Source organism: Argentina silus (assembly GCF_951799395.1).
Source record: "Argentina silus genome assembly, chromosome: 2".
In the NCBI taxonomy this organism is placed as follows: Eukaryota; Metazoa; Chordata; class Actinopteri; order Argentiniformes; family Argentinidae; genus Argentina; species Argentina silus.
Genome location: NC_139656.1, coordinates 27,961,529 through 27,974,922, shown reverse-complemented (window position 1 = coordinate 27,974,922; position 13,394 = coordinate 27,961,529). Strand labels below are relative to the sequence as shown.

At 41.8% G+C, this 13,394-nt stretch overlaps 2 protein-coding genes across 6 annotated transcripts in view; one reads left to right on the top strand and one right to left on the bottom strand.

Annotated features, from left to right (window-relative positions):
- Positions 1-26: 26 nt before the first annotated feature.
- Positions 27-5,985, bottom strand: vps26c (VPS26 endosomal protein sorting factor C). 3 transcript variants are annotated; one of them, XM_083697261.1, is made up of 8 exons: positions 5,829-5,985; positions 5,052-5,263; positions 4,613-4,762; positions 3,318-3,398; positions 2,802-2,876; positions 2,077-2,227; positions 1,522-1,674; positions 27-1,049 (listed from the first exon to the last, which is right to left on the bottom strand). In XM_083697261.1, exons 2-8 carry the CDS (start codon positions 5,124-5,126, stop codon positions 967-969), a joined length of 768 nt encoding a protein of 255 aa, XP_083553387.1. In that variant the 5' UTR covers positions 5,127-5,263; positions 5,829-5,985; the 3' UTR covers positions 27-966. The 3 variants fall into 3 exon arrangements, with proteins under 3 accessions (XP_083553387.1, XP_083553386.1, XP_083553388.1); XM_083697260.1 differs by having other exon boundaries at positions 5,052-5,195; XM_083697262.1 differs by having other exon boundaries at positions 5,052-5,195; positions 5,945-5,974.
- Positions 5,986-6,836: 851 nt separating this feature from the next.
- dyrk1aa (dual-specificity tyrosine-(Y)-phosphorylation regulated kinase 1A, a) overlaps positions 6,837-13,394 on the top strand; it is an 18,215-nt gene continuing 11,657 nt past the window's right edge. For 2 of the 3 annotated variants that reach the window (XM_083697257.1, XM_083697256.1), the window contains exons 1-2: positions 6,837-7,219; positions 12,190-12,256. In XM_083697257.1, the coding sequence (XP_083553383.1) occupies positions 12,247-12,256 (10 nt within the window). In that variant the 5' untranslated portion in view covers positions 6,837-7,219; positions 12,190-12,246. The remainder of the gene's footprint in view (positions 7,220-12,189; positions 12,257-13,394) is intronic. The other variant, XM_083697258.1, reaches the window with a different exon arrangement.

Here is a 13,394-nt window from a genome sequence, read left to right as displayed (position 1 = left end):
AATTTTGGTAAAAATAGATGTCTTTCCCTTTACATTATCTCGGAACATTGTCCCATTTCTTTTGATTACACAGTCTGATTTCAAATATAGCCTAAGCCTTTAACACGCAATATTTTACAAAGAATGACCCCACCAGATAAATGTACATTAACTGTTTTAATAGGAGGTATGGCTCAACAGAGGATCCAATGTAGTTATCTGGCTGTTGATGTGCAATGACACAGGCGTCTTGTGTCAGCTTATCCCACCGGTTTGAGGGGGGAACACTGTGGCCTGTCTATGTAGTAGTTGCAGCTCATGCACATTAATTGTCATGACAACATGGAATGTTCTCTTCCTTGCAGAAGGGAGGAAATCTAATTTGATTGGTTGAGAGCATGTGAATTCAGCTTACAATTCAGGACAGTGGGCTAACCTTCAAGAAAGCAGGTTAGTTCTGAAGGATTCATTACCATAGTCTCTGATCTGGCTTTTCCGGTTAATTCGAGATCTGATTAACTCATTCAGTGCCGAGGGTGAATAAAGTCGCCCAAATTGGCAACATTCTAGAATGCCACGGGTGACTTTATTCACCAAAAATGCATAAATGATGATGTTTCATTTTGTAGCCAATCAAAGTATTGTTGCTAGGTAAATACCACATAAAACACTTGGCACTCTAGGTGGTGAGTGTTACGGAATTCTTTGGCAGTTGGTGAGTTAAAGTTAGCTTGCTTCCTCCTGGATTGATCCCGCTTTCTGGAACACCCTCCTGGTGCACCTTTTTGAAAACACTGTCATCATTGTCTCATTGTTCAAAGAAGGGAGGCCCTGTCAACATATAAAAAAATGGCTGTTCAAGGGTTGGCCATCTCTGAATGAAGTGCGTGGTCACTTATGGCTGGTCTTGTCTCAGTGTGTGTGTTGAAGGCACTATCCTCTTCCCACTCTCCATAACGTGGTCCAATCTCAGAGGAGCTCTGAGTCTCACACTCTGCACAGCTTCAGAGGGAAGTTCTCTGTGATCAGGTGGTCGTCATGGAGGACAATCACCACATTCACCTCAAATTCTGAAGGGGAGGAAATGGGAGGAGTTAGATCTGTACACCGTCTATCAACCACATGCTTGAGTATAAAGGGTGGTTTTGTTTGACCAGATTACTTGATAAAAAGACAATTGTTGATAAAAGTTTTGATTATGGGTCCAGCAAATTCTGGAAGTCTTGAGGCTCCTGTGCCGTGTGTAATAAAGTTGAATTGGCAGTTTGTTTAGATCTCAGAGGAGTCAGATCTGTACACCATCTATCAACCACTTGTATGCCATTAGGGCTACAGATCATTGCAGAACAAGGGGGTATCTTCATTGTCAATCTGTCAATCTATTGTTGAGTCAACGTTATGGCTGCAAGCCTCCTCGAAACGTTGACAACAAATTGCCATTTGTTTTTGGGGGGGGGGCTATTTCTGGGATAAGCCTTTACTCATCAGTGTTGTGTAGCATTGCTCTCTACATTATTTGACCTGTATTAAAAGCCTACTAACCAACTTTGAAGTTGGTGGTCTCCAGGGTGGGGCAGGTGAAGAGCCGGGGGAAGACCATGTAGATGGGGATGGGGAGGCTGTGGCAGATGTCCCCCTCTGCTATCTGGATGTTCTGGATCTCTGTGGCGTCTCTGGCATATCCCTCAGCACAGCCTGCAGTAGGGAGGAGGGAAAGACATGCAATTCACTCTCAGCAACCGGTCCCAAATCAACCCTTAGGGGAACAGAACGCACACAGGCACATGACCATCCCCTCCACTTTATCCTCCGGATTGTGGGACACTACTCAAATAGATTATTCACCTAGGGTTGAGGTATGGCTACACTACGGCCCTAGAGTGGAACACTGGTGGAACTAGAGTGGAACACTGAGCACCGGCTGGCCCTCTGGATTAGAGAAAGCCAGATGGCAGAAACTGGGTAGAGCCATTACCTACAGCTATCCACTTCTATCAGAGGAGAGGAAAGTGAGCAGATGCCAATGGGAAGGAACCAAGTTCTAGAGTGAAACGCTATCCCAGACTGGATGGGCAGTGCCAGTAGCACCCAACTCACCACAAGTCTCCACTCTGACCAGCTGCAGCTCGATGCTCTTGATGGCCACGTCAGAGCTCTCTACCACCAGCTCTCCAGTCAGTGGCTGGGTGATCACACAGTTAGTGGCGTCCAGGTGCCCCCGGATCAGGAACTTGGGCAGCAAATTTCTCTATTAAGGGAGACAATGTACTGTATGCATTTCTGGAGATATGTAGATTTTGCACAGACCTGGATCATTATAGCAAATTCATAGGTTCATTACTTCTCCAGACACTGAGCAGTATGGGAATCTAGAATATGCACAGTGACAACTAGTACAAGGGGGAAATGATCTAACTAAAAGGGGTACAGGACTCCAGTCCTTGAACGCCTCAATATCTCCCGTTCCTCCATAAAGGCTTAGGCTGCAGCTAGACTAGGGAGGAAATAAACTCAGCTTGCAATGGTTCCCCTTAACTCATTCAGCGCCGAGGGTGAATAAAGTCACCCAAATGGTCAACATTCTAGAGTGCCAAGGGTGACTTTATTCACCAAAAAAGCATACTATAATACTTCATTTTGTTGTCAATCAAAGTATTGTTGCTAGGTAAAATACCACATAAAACACTCGGCACTCTAGGTGGTTAGGAGTGTTCCGGAATTCTTTGGCAGTTGGTGAGTTACGGACGTGTGCACCTGCTATAACTAAAGGCTAAACTGTGAGGCTTTTGTTATAGGTTGGTGTTGTGACAGGCCAACCGTACCTCACGGACATTCTGCAGGGTATCTGGTGTGATGGTGAAGTCCACCGGCGTGGGAACCAACTTGGCTTTCTGTGGCTAAGCGAGGAAAAAAAGAGTTATAAGCAAGTGTTGTAAACATGCGCAGCAATAGGTCACAGTGAAGAAACCACAAATAAAAAACATTTTAATATGCATCTCTGTCCCGGAATGATATTGTGTGGTGTAACATAATATGAGATCACACCTATAGTATAACAGTATAATTGCATCTGCTTCATACTGATCAAGCAAATAATAAGAAATAACCCTATTTGCTACCGTATTGGGGATGAAATCAGATCAAGTTTTTATGATTTTATTATTTCCTGTTTTTCTTATGTAAAGTGTTTTTATTTTTAAATGTAAAGTGTCTTATAAATACAAATCTATTCTTGTTATCATCATGGCATGTCTGGTTGTGGTGATCTTGTAGTATTTCTTGGTAATACAGAACAGACGACAGAGAGTGATTTGAGTCACAGTGACGGTTGATCTCACCTGACAGTGCACCATGAACTCACAGGTCTTTGTCAGGTCTTTGGCCAACAAGGAGCGCTTCATGTCACAACGCAACGTGTACTGAGAACACAAACAAACACCGGCTTCATTGGTATGGATATCAATTGTGCAAAGTCATTGCAAGACTGGCAATTAGAGACTGTAGTTTTTATAATAAATGTACTTCCATTTCTTTATACAAAAGTATCACTGTCAATCAATAAACTTGGTATAGGATTTGGGGTTGAGAAAAGGGTCCATGTCTATAAGAGGAGCAAACGCCTTACTGTCCTGCTGCTCTTTCATTACGCAAGGGAGGCACCCTATGGAGAAATGAATGCAACCCAGCTCAAATGAACACAAAGACCAATGACAATAACTGTCTTGTCTATGTAACTGTAAAATAATCATAGAAAATACTGCATCACATAGCTAGTGTAGCTTCAGCAGACACAAACCTAGATCTCAAAAACAACACCTCTAAAATATGAGAGATGTGCGTTTTTCGTGCATTTTTCCAAAATCTTTTTATTTTATTTTAATGTGGGAGCATTATTCAAATGTCTGCCTATACCTCATCCATTTTGCATACAACAGAGAGCAAGTCTCTGTCCTTTCGGCAGATTTACTGATTCTGGGATAAAAAAAATAAAAAAAAAACTTGTAAAAATGTCTAGGCAAAGAAAGACTATACTGTTCTTTTCTATTCATTTCACTTTCATATATAAAGGCTTACAAGAGTATGACCATGGATAAAACATATTTCATATCTTATGTCTCTTTGAGCAACCATTTTGTGTTTTTCCCAATTCCTTTCAGTTTCTTTGAGATGGCACAACCAGACTGGAACACAGGAAACATCAATCTGTGCCTCTCTGTCTCTATAATTACACCCCATTAGCTAAATTTAGCCGCAGATACAGAGAAGGTTACAAACACAGTTTTGTTTTTCTCCAGATGGCATGACAATAAGGGCCCTGTTAAACTGTCCTCTGACAGGCAATACATCAGTTAAAGGTGGTCTGACCCACAGTTTAACACACACACACACACACACACACCAAACTTTGAGCTTTTAGACATCAAAAAGCAGCTGTGTATGTGTGTGTGTGTGTGTGTGTGTGTGTGTGTGTGTGTGTGTGTGTGTGGTTGGAGGGGAATGGTAAAGTGGGAGGTACAGTATGGTTCTCTGGCTGGTCTGGCCCTTGTCTGACATAGAGGGGAATCTAGGTCACAGTCTGAAAAAGGAACGATGTCAATCCACAGAGCGCTGGCCAGGGCTCTGCAATCATTACCTGAATGTTGACGAAGACGCCATGGTAGGTCTCGTACAGCACTTTGTTGCCCTTTGTGTGCAGGGGGAACTCAAAGGGAATCTCTGTCTTGCCTCCTGGAACCTTGCCTGGCTTCACCACTTCAATGTTGCTGGTGATGAGCTGAATGGGCTGGTACAGAGAGAGGACAACATCTGTGACATCATTTAGCAGGTGCTCTTAGACAGGGCAACTTCCATTCAACGAGGGCAACAGTACACATCATTAGTAAAACCATTTAAAGTAGTAGTAGTAATATTCACATTGCTATATATACATTAATTAAGCGTGAGACATCAAGTCTCTATCAAAGGCAGAGGTGAGACCCAACTCTATAGCCACGTTCATCGTGGGAAAAGAGGCAGTACAGCAGTTCAGTGGGTGATAATTAGTAGGCTTGGAAACACTGCTGGTTCTTCACCTTGACAGAGTTGTAGAAGGCTTCAAAGACTCCCACACTCTTTGAGCTGAGCTGCAGGTTGACAAGGCCCTCCATCGTGAGAGAGATTCCCTGGTGCTGGACCGCCTCCTTACTCACTATCACCACTACACCCGCGAGGACCTCCTGGCATGACAGAGAGCCCGAAACGTCACTATTACATATTTGGTCTCTCTGGGCATTCCAAAACCTTTCTGCTGGTAGAGAAGGGCTTGTGATTTCGTAGAAAAACCTATCAAACGGTGGACACGTTTGATGACATGTATACTTAATATTAGCAGAATATCAGTGCGACAGCTCAGCACATGCACTAGGGGGCAGTAACACTCAGACTGGCCTGGGCATCATGACATGAGTTCACAAATATTATCGATAAATTCTGCAGCATTGGTAACCTCTTAGAATCTGTGTCAGCTATCAATTTACCACACATACACGCTCGGAAGGGATAGAAATGCCCATGCTCTTTAAGTCGCATGGGTATTATGGGATGGGATTTATAATACATAAATAACGGGTTTTAAGCCATTTACTATCACCAAGGTATCATATATATCTCAAAAACAAAACAATGTATCAGTAGAACCCGGCTGTTACATTGATCTTTCTGTATATAAATCAGCGGTTACGGCACATGACATGGCAGGAGAAATGTCATCTTGCGACAGCGACCTGTGCATTATTATTCATTTATCAGCTAGCTAGCTGGCTAAATGATTATTGAGCATTCACAGATACTAGAGATCGTATCCCTCTTACCCCCTCGTGATATACTTTATTGGCTCTTTTAAGTCGTATGTCCAAATTGGCACTCATTTTCTGCGATCTATAAGGGATTAATCAAAATATGTAGGAGATCTCCCGTTAACCAGCACCTTTTCTTGTACTACTTTCTAGCGATGTACGATACTTCCTCGTCAAAGACTCTAAAGCCATGTGACAATATGTGTCATGTGACACCTTTGGATTCTACTCTCTTTGCAGAGCTTTGCACTGTATTGTTTTTACCAATCATGCTATGAGGGATCTTCGAGCAGGGCAGGAAGGAAGTATGCATTTGAAAAGGCAAAACGACGGTTTTTAATTAATTCCAAGTCGCCTCCTTGCCCTCACCAGTGTTCCTAAATATACCACTCTGACCCCCACTTGTACTGTAGATCTGAGAGGATTTGATTGGTATGAGCAATATGGCGATAATTCCACCGACCTAGCCTATCAGAGGGCAAGGTGGAGCATTTGCAATATTACTGTTAAGTAAACATATCCAATCCCCTCAGATCAAAAAGTTGACTAATAACAGGTATTTAAAACGTTAAAGTAAATAATCTAGGTGCAGATCGAATTCGAACCGCAGTCATTCCCTTGATCCACCCCCTTTCAACCGTAAACTTGATTGGCAGTTTCTATGACAACTGCGCGGTCTTTTTCTGCGTCATTGGTCGATACGGGAAGGTATCCGTTTGATTGACAGTCGTCATGGCAACGTTCTCATTCAGCCTCCATTTTGTTCGTCTCTTTCCTTTTTTTCAAAACTGTAGCTAGCTAGCTACCTTCCCGCCTGAATAGTAAAATCACTTGACAGAGCAATGACAGTAACATTAAAACAAAGGCCACACCAAAAATATATTATTGTAATAAAAGAGACTGATTTCAACGAGTTGGATGTGTGACAACGGCGCTAACTGAGTGCATTGGTTGACTGTAGTTACTATGGGCTGCCGGGCCGGTTCGTTGCGCAGGTTTGGAACGCGCGCCATTTTGTGAAATTTACAAAAAAAAAATCTTCTTCCAGAAAACAGGGGCTTCAAGTTTTTACTCGTATTTTTTTTACATGATTTGGAAACTATGTTGCTGTTGTTGAAATGGAAGTGTCCACCAAAGGACTGTGTATACGCGCACATCGAAATGTTCGTTTCCCTATGCCCACATCGAATAAGTTTCTGTTGACGGTGGTGGCGAGTTGACGGAGAGGCGCTGTTGATTTGGAAACAGGAGTATTGACACCAAGTCAGAGGAGTGAGGGTTGTACATTGGGAAATCTGGGCTCCATGGAGGAGAATAGACTGGATTTAATAATCTGCCGTAAGGCATCGGGGAGTTTAAATGAGGATATTTTTCTTGGATAGGAAGAGTGACAGGCACCGACAAAGGTAAGTTTGCACAGTAGCTAGCTAGCTGGTAATGCTCTCTTACTGAACCGTTAGCCATAGCTAACTTATTGTCAATGGGATCCTAGCTAACGTAGCTCACACTCACATCCATCTCCTTAGCTAGCTTTAGCGAAGCTAGTAAGCTTGGTTTAGGTTTCAAAAATGGTGGCTCTGTGGTTGAGGAATGATCTCTGCAACCAGTTCTAATCTTAATTTGACGTGCAATGCATGTCCCGTCCGATGACAATCTGAAAGGAGTGCAGCCAGGCCACGCAATACTTGCCAGCACTACACCACTACAGTGGTGGCTATGTCAGCCAGCTGGGTTAGCCAATTTACCTGGTGAATTTTAGCGCTATGCTAACTTTCCATCACCTTATGTCAGCAAGCTAACGTTAGTAGCTAATACCAAACCATGGCCTTACAGTAAACCAAGTTACTCGATTTGCAGTAAGGCATTTCAGTGAAATCTGGTTTGGCAAACTTAGTGCCAGACAGCAAGCTTGCTAGCTACTTTTTTGAGTCGCTGGTTGGTCAGGTCACAGTTGGGTAGCTAGGTAGCAACGCATTACTGCTAGCAATCTGTTCTCGTTCAGTGTTCTCACACAGCTAATTCCTCACACAGACTGGTAGCTAATGTTAGCATTAGCCAACTTAGTTAACATTAGCTGGTGTTGTCTGTTGATATTCTAGCTAACCAGTTGGATCTCGAGAAATGTTAGCTCTCACTGGCAGCATATTGCAGCTAACGTTATTGAGAGATGATGTTGCATTTCTTCACATGGATTCGCTATTAAACTAACAACAACACGTTGTCTTGTTGCCTGTTTTGCTAGCAAAGCAAACACATACGCTAGCCAACTCGGCTAACTTCAATTCATCTGGTCAGTTACCACTTGTGACAGAGATGCGGGTATGGATAACAGTTAGGCCTACTCATTTATTAGGACGTGGTTCTGGTTGCGTATCTTGGCTATCGTGTTATTTGGGTCTTATGTTATAACGCTAACAAGAGAGCAAGGGTTTATTATTCGGCCTCGAGAGCTCAAGTTAGGATCTCTTGCCTTGGCCTCAATACTTGCCAACCTTTTTTAGCTCAGCTCAAGCTAGATTAGTAGCTAACGTTAGTAACGTCAGTTTCACCAGTTGACTTTTCATTTCAAATAATAGACCTGGCTTGCTTGAGTGATGTGCGTTAATAATGAACAGATGCCTTTCATTTGCTATCATGACATTGTGTCTGGTAACCAAATTAGTTTAAAGTACAAAGTTTGCAGGTTATTAGTGGTCTGTCAAACCGTAGTGTAATCATGCTCAGAATTCAATTGCACTGATGGTATTTTTGGTCTTTACTAAATGGCATTGAATGGGGACATAGGCCTAGTTGTTGCAGAAAGTGAAGGCTGTTCCGTCTCAAGATTAGCTATAGTCTTGATGATAATACGATTTTCACTGACCAGCTATGTAAGGGAACTTAAACAACTAGAGAACAAAACATGGGTAGGCCACCTTTGTTGCCATGGTTGCTCTAAGTGAGCTGGAGTAAAGTAGGCCTACTTAGTGAACATTTGACTAAGCAGATACATCTTCAATTTAGCCAGAATGCAATATGATCCCATTTAGATTCTGTGAAGTAGGCTAGTTAAGAAATTGCAGAAAATAATATGGGCAGAATATTAAGTCAAGGCCTTTTGGTTGTTTACCTTGTGTCTTAGCGATCTGGTAATGGGACTGCTTATGTCAGAATGGGCAATTGATTGAACTCAACTCATTGATCGTTGAGTTTAATGGTTTGTTTTTTGATCATTCAGAACTTTATCGGTTTATAGTGGCAGTAATCTCACTAAGTCAGACTGAGAGTGGATCCAACCGGTGAATTTGACCGGCAACACGGATACCGTCAACTAATAAGAGTGTAGGTTAGTTGAGGAGGTACTTGAAATGGATGTTTGAATTTTCTTTCAAGCAGGGAATTGAATGCACACTGCTGAGCTGTGAAATGATTGCATCGAAAACATCTTCAGCTAACTCCATGTTTTTCTTTCAAGCAATGCATGCAGGTCCAGTTGTAAAAAGAGTGAAGGGCAGAATGGTAGGGGCATTGCAAGTTGCTCAGGTGGGGCAAGGACAGTTTGGGTGGGGCTACAGCAAAAACTTTAGGGGGGAGATTCGCCGACAACTTCCTGCCCCCAGTGTTTACTTCCTGCTCCCCCAGAATCTCAATCTAGAGATGAGATTCTGGGACCTGAGATTATAGTGCCAGAGGTCATGGTAGCCTATAGGGCATGTAGTCTAAATTTGCTGAGCCAATTCCTCCCCATAGCCTAATTTGGTGCAGATGAAGAGCCAGCAACATCATTGCTAGCACACTACTCATACTAAAAGTAGAGGCTAAGGCGACAGTCTCTGAACTCTCCCCTAGACAACATACGATTCAATATACTTCATTCTAGGTTTTGAAGATTATTTTATTGGATCAGTTATTGTCATAGTCTGCCATCCCAAAGCACTGTCTTTATAAAATAAAAAAGTTTGGGCACTCTAGAGTTATCTGGCCTTTGTCTTCAGACTTGGTCAATCAGTGTTATTTTCAGAAGCCATAGGCCTAGCCCAATTGTTGTATTTGAATAACATAGCCTACGGTGTGCTTGCATTAGCTTGCTTGTATGCAGCGTTATCGCGCCACAGAGATTATTCTATTGCTTCCATTTGCCTGTGTCTGGAAAGTTAAATCAGGCACACCACAAGTCTTGCGGATGGGCTATTTGAAAACATTTCTGATGTGCATATTTTGTCCACGTCTTCTGGGAAGCACTAATACTCTAGAGACACAGACATTGTTCAACTATCTCGAGAAATTCCATCAGTCACTCATTTTAAGTCTACTGTCTCCTAGGCCTAGACAATGATGAGCAATGGCATTCTTCTTGTCTTTGACTTTCATCATAGTGACAATTGTCTTAACAACTGCTTAAATGCTGTCATCTGCTTCCATTGTTTTTTTTGCCAACAATGGGCTTAAGCTGCCTACCTACACTACAAGATTTTATAATTCTTCCAGTCGGATAGTGGACATTACACAAGGAGGAGAAAGTTCCATCGCATAATGCGCCGGGCATGAGTGGAATGGGCATTGGGCACATGTTTTGATATTGATCGGGAGGTCGCTATCATTGCAGAGCCTGTCAAATACCTTTTGTATAACTTGTATTCTGTCCTAGGTAGTTCTTATGGTGTCCTGATCAAGGAGTTTGTGGTGAATATTGTGTAATGTGAAAGGAACCGTAGCTAGCACTAAGTCCTAAAAACCATGACCTGGTAGGCCTCGGTTAACTTCTGGTTTAAACACCACCAGTCCAAAATGTAATTCACTGGAGTTTGGTGAGATAGTGATTTGCCTTTGGGATGATGGTGGAATACATTGAATCTATCCACAGATCTGCAGAAGTTAGCCTCACTATTTGTAAAATAATAGTTAATGTACTTAAATTATTTATGTCACATATTTGCTGAGCTAACCTGGCCTACTTTCTGGTTGGTAACAAGCCATCTTGAGGATTCGGTTTTTTTGTGTGCCAACATCTTTGCAAGAAAATGGTTAAGTGCATGTTGCTGTAGAGAGGCTACGATATTTGACTGTTGTCTCTGCTTGCGCTTTTTGCTGTTTTCAATATTCGAACGGTATTAAATCAAGCAAACTTGTGACTCGTCAGTCAACACTAAAGTTGTGGTCCTCTGTGGCTCAGTTGGTAGAGCATGGCAGTAACAACGCTTAGGTTGGGGGTTTGATTCCTGCTAGGACCATATATACTGAAAAATGTATGCACTCACTGCAATGTAAGTTACTTTGTATAAAAGAGTCAGCTAAATGGCATATATTTATTTTATATTTTATTTATTTACTGATACATAAATGTGCTGGTTGATATAACCGCCGGCTGGCTAGCTAGTGGACTTACTATCATGCACAATCGCCTTCTTGTTTTCAACAGGATTAACATGAAACTAGTGACTGAAAACAGTTTGCCAGCAGGCAGCCCAAACAGTGTTCAATATGTTCTCTAGCAGGCTAGCTTCGTGACAAAATTGAAATACTTAAACCATGAAGGATAACCATCAGAGTCTGACAGCCTAACGTAAGCTAATTTTGTTTATGGTCATGAGACCCGTTTGCCTTTTTTTTTTTTTTTTTTAACACAAAAGTGAGACCTACTTGACTCACAAGTGGCTTGATCCAATGACCATGTTCAACTGAAAACAACTGCTCAATCCCTCATCGCAAATAAGAATTAAAAAATGTGTCAGTCAACATTGCAGTTATTTAGATATCAGACTGTTCAACTGATGTTGCTAGCCATAGTAACTCTCACACAGTGAATCTTTTCCAGGAAGTAAAAAGGAAGATGCCTACGTGATATTTAAAGTGTTTACTTGTGGTAAAAAAATAAAACAGTTATGACCAGAATGACAGCCAAAAGTGATATTTTGCTATTTTCCCTTTTTAAGTACTACACTTAAATGCAATTTACCAAATACTTCCAGAAATTACTAGCATCTATGCTATGCCTATCTACCAAATGGAACTGTTGGGTGTAGTAAAGTGCGGTTGTTATGGGAGTCGATGGTGGAATATAGCAAATGTTGATTCTGCTTTTGAAGCATATCAACATAAATTACTCAGTGAATCACCTTGCAACATAGCAATTTAGGGAAATCACTAGCCTAAGCCCACTCACATTTTCTCTGGGGGAAAAAAGGGTACAGAGCACCATGAAATGTTCTACTTTTCCATAAAGTTTTCAAAATCTCCAGCACCATACCGATGTCTACATAGGCCTATATGAAAATAGCGATTTTGTAGTATAAAGGAAAATCAACCCCTATCATGTTTCCAGCCAGCGTTTGCAGCTATAGTTTTTGAAAATCACACACACACACACAAAGTAATGTAGTTGTATTTCTTTTTATAGTGGGCTGTGGTTTGCGGCTGGTCTCTACCAGGATGATATGAGAGTTACCAGGAGACGATGCATACAGGTTAGCTGCTGATCTCTCTCTCCCTCTCCTGCCCTCTTCCACTTCTTTGTCTTTTCTATTGGGAAATACCTGATTTCTAGCCCTTCCTAACACTACACTGACATACAGTAGCCTAAACTTGGTAAGTATGCACAGTATCCTACCCTACCACTGGTTCTTTAAACGATTGTGACTGATTGGATTTATCAGACAATGGCCAAGACATGAGATTGCGAAAGAACAGCTCTTTACCTGTCTTTCAGGACTTGCCATCTCTCATCTCAACTTGCTCACCCTAGTGCTGCTCATCCTAGTGCTGCTCACTCTAGTGCACCTGATGTTAAAAGCCTTTACTCTTCTTCCCTTAATATTTAAACTCACATGAGCCACTTTTCGCAGGTTTCATAGTGCAGATTTTCATACTTTTCTTCCACCCTCTCAGTGAAGAGTGCCGTCACTGGGGTTGGGTAGTCTAATTTCCTCGCTAACCTGTCCTATAGGGTTGTGTTTTGTGTTTGTAACATCTTGCATATGATCAGGGCCTAATCTGTGCATCAGACTCGTCTAGATTGTCAGGTGAAACAGTTAGCAGGTTACCTTGATGGAGTCTAGCCTATGATTATGAGAGCCATGTCTTTTTTTCTCATGATGATACTTTTCGATGATGGAAGTCAGACCTACTGTCGCCGTCCAGTTTTTAATTGAAATGACCTGGTGGACTGCGCCTCCACTGTAGTTCCCTCTGAACCTCAGACCAGTTATAAGAAGAAGAAGAAGAAAAAAAAATACATGGCTTCACTTTTTCCTCCTTTCAGAGTGTTTTTGCTACATTACACCTGCCTGTCAAGGAGAAATTGGAATGCCAGTTTACTGTAAAAGCAATCGTAAATGTGCTGTCTCAGCCCTGTTGGATTTCCCAACAGCATACTCATGCTGTCTGGTAGAATCAACCAAGCCAGCTTTAAATTGTGCATTAATGTCTTTTGCTGAGATTGTATTGAAGGAGAGTCCAAAATTGTACACTAATTCCATCCACAAAGAATAGGCCTAGAAGTTTTCCCTAAATATTAGGTGACCATGTGTATGTTGTTCTTTTGAAATACTCTTATTCAGGGTGTTTTAAACTTGAGAGAAAATGCATTTTGTAAAAAAAAATAAA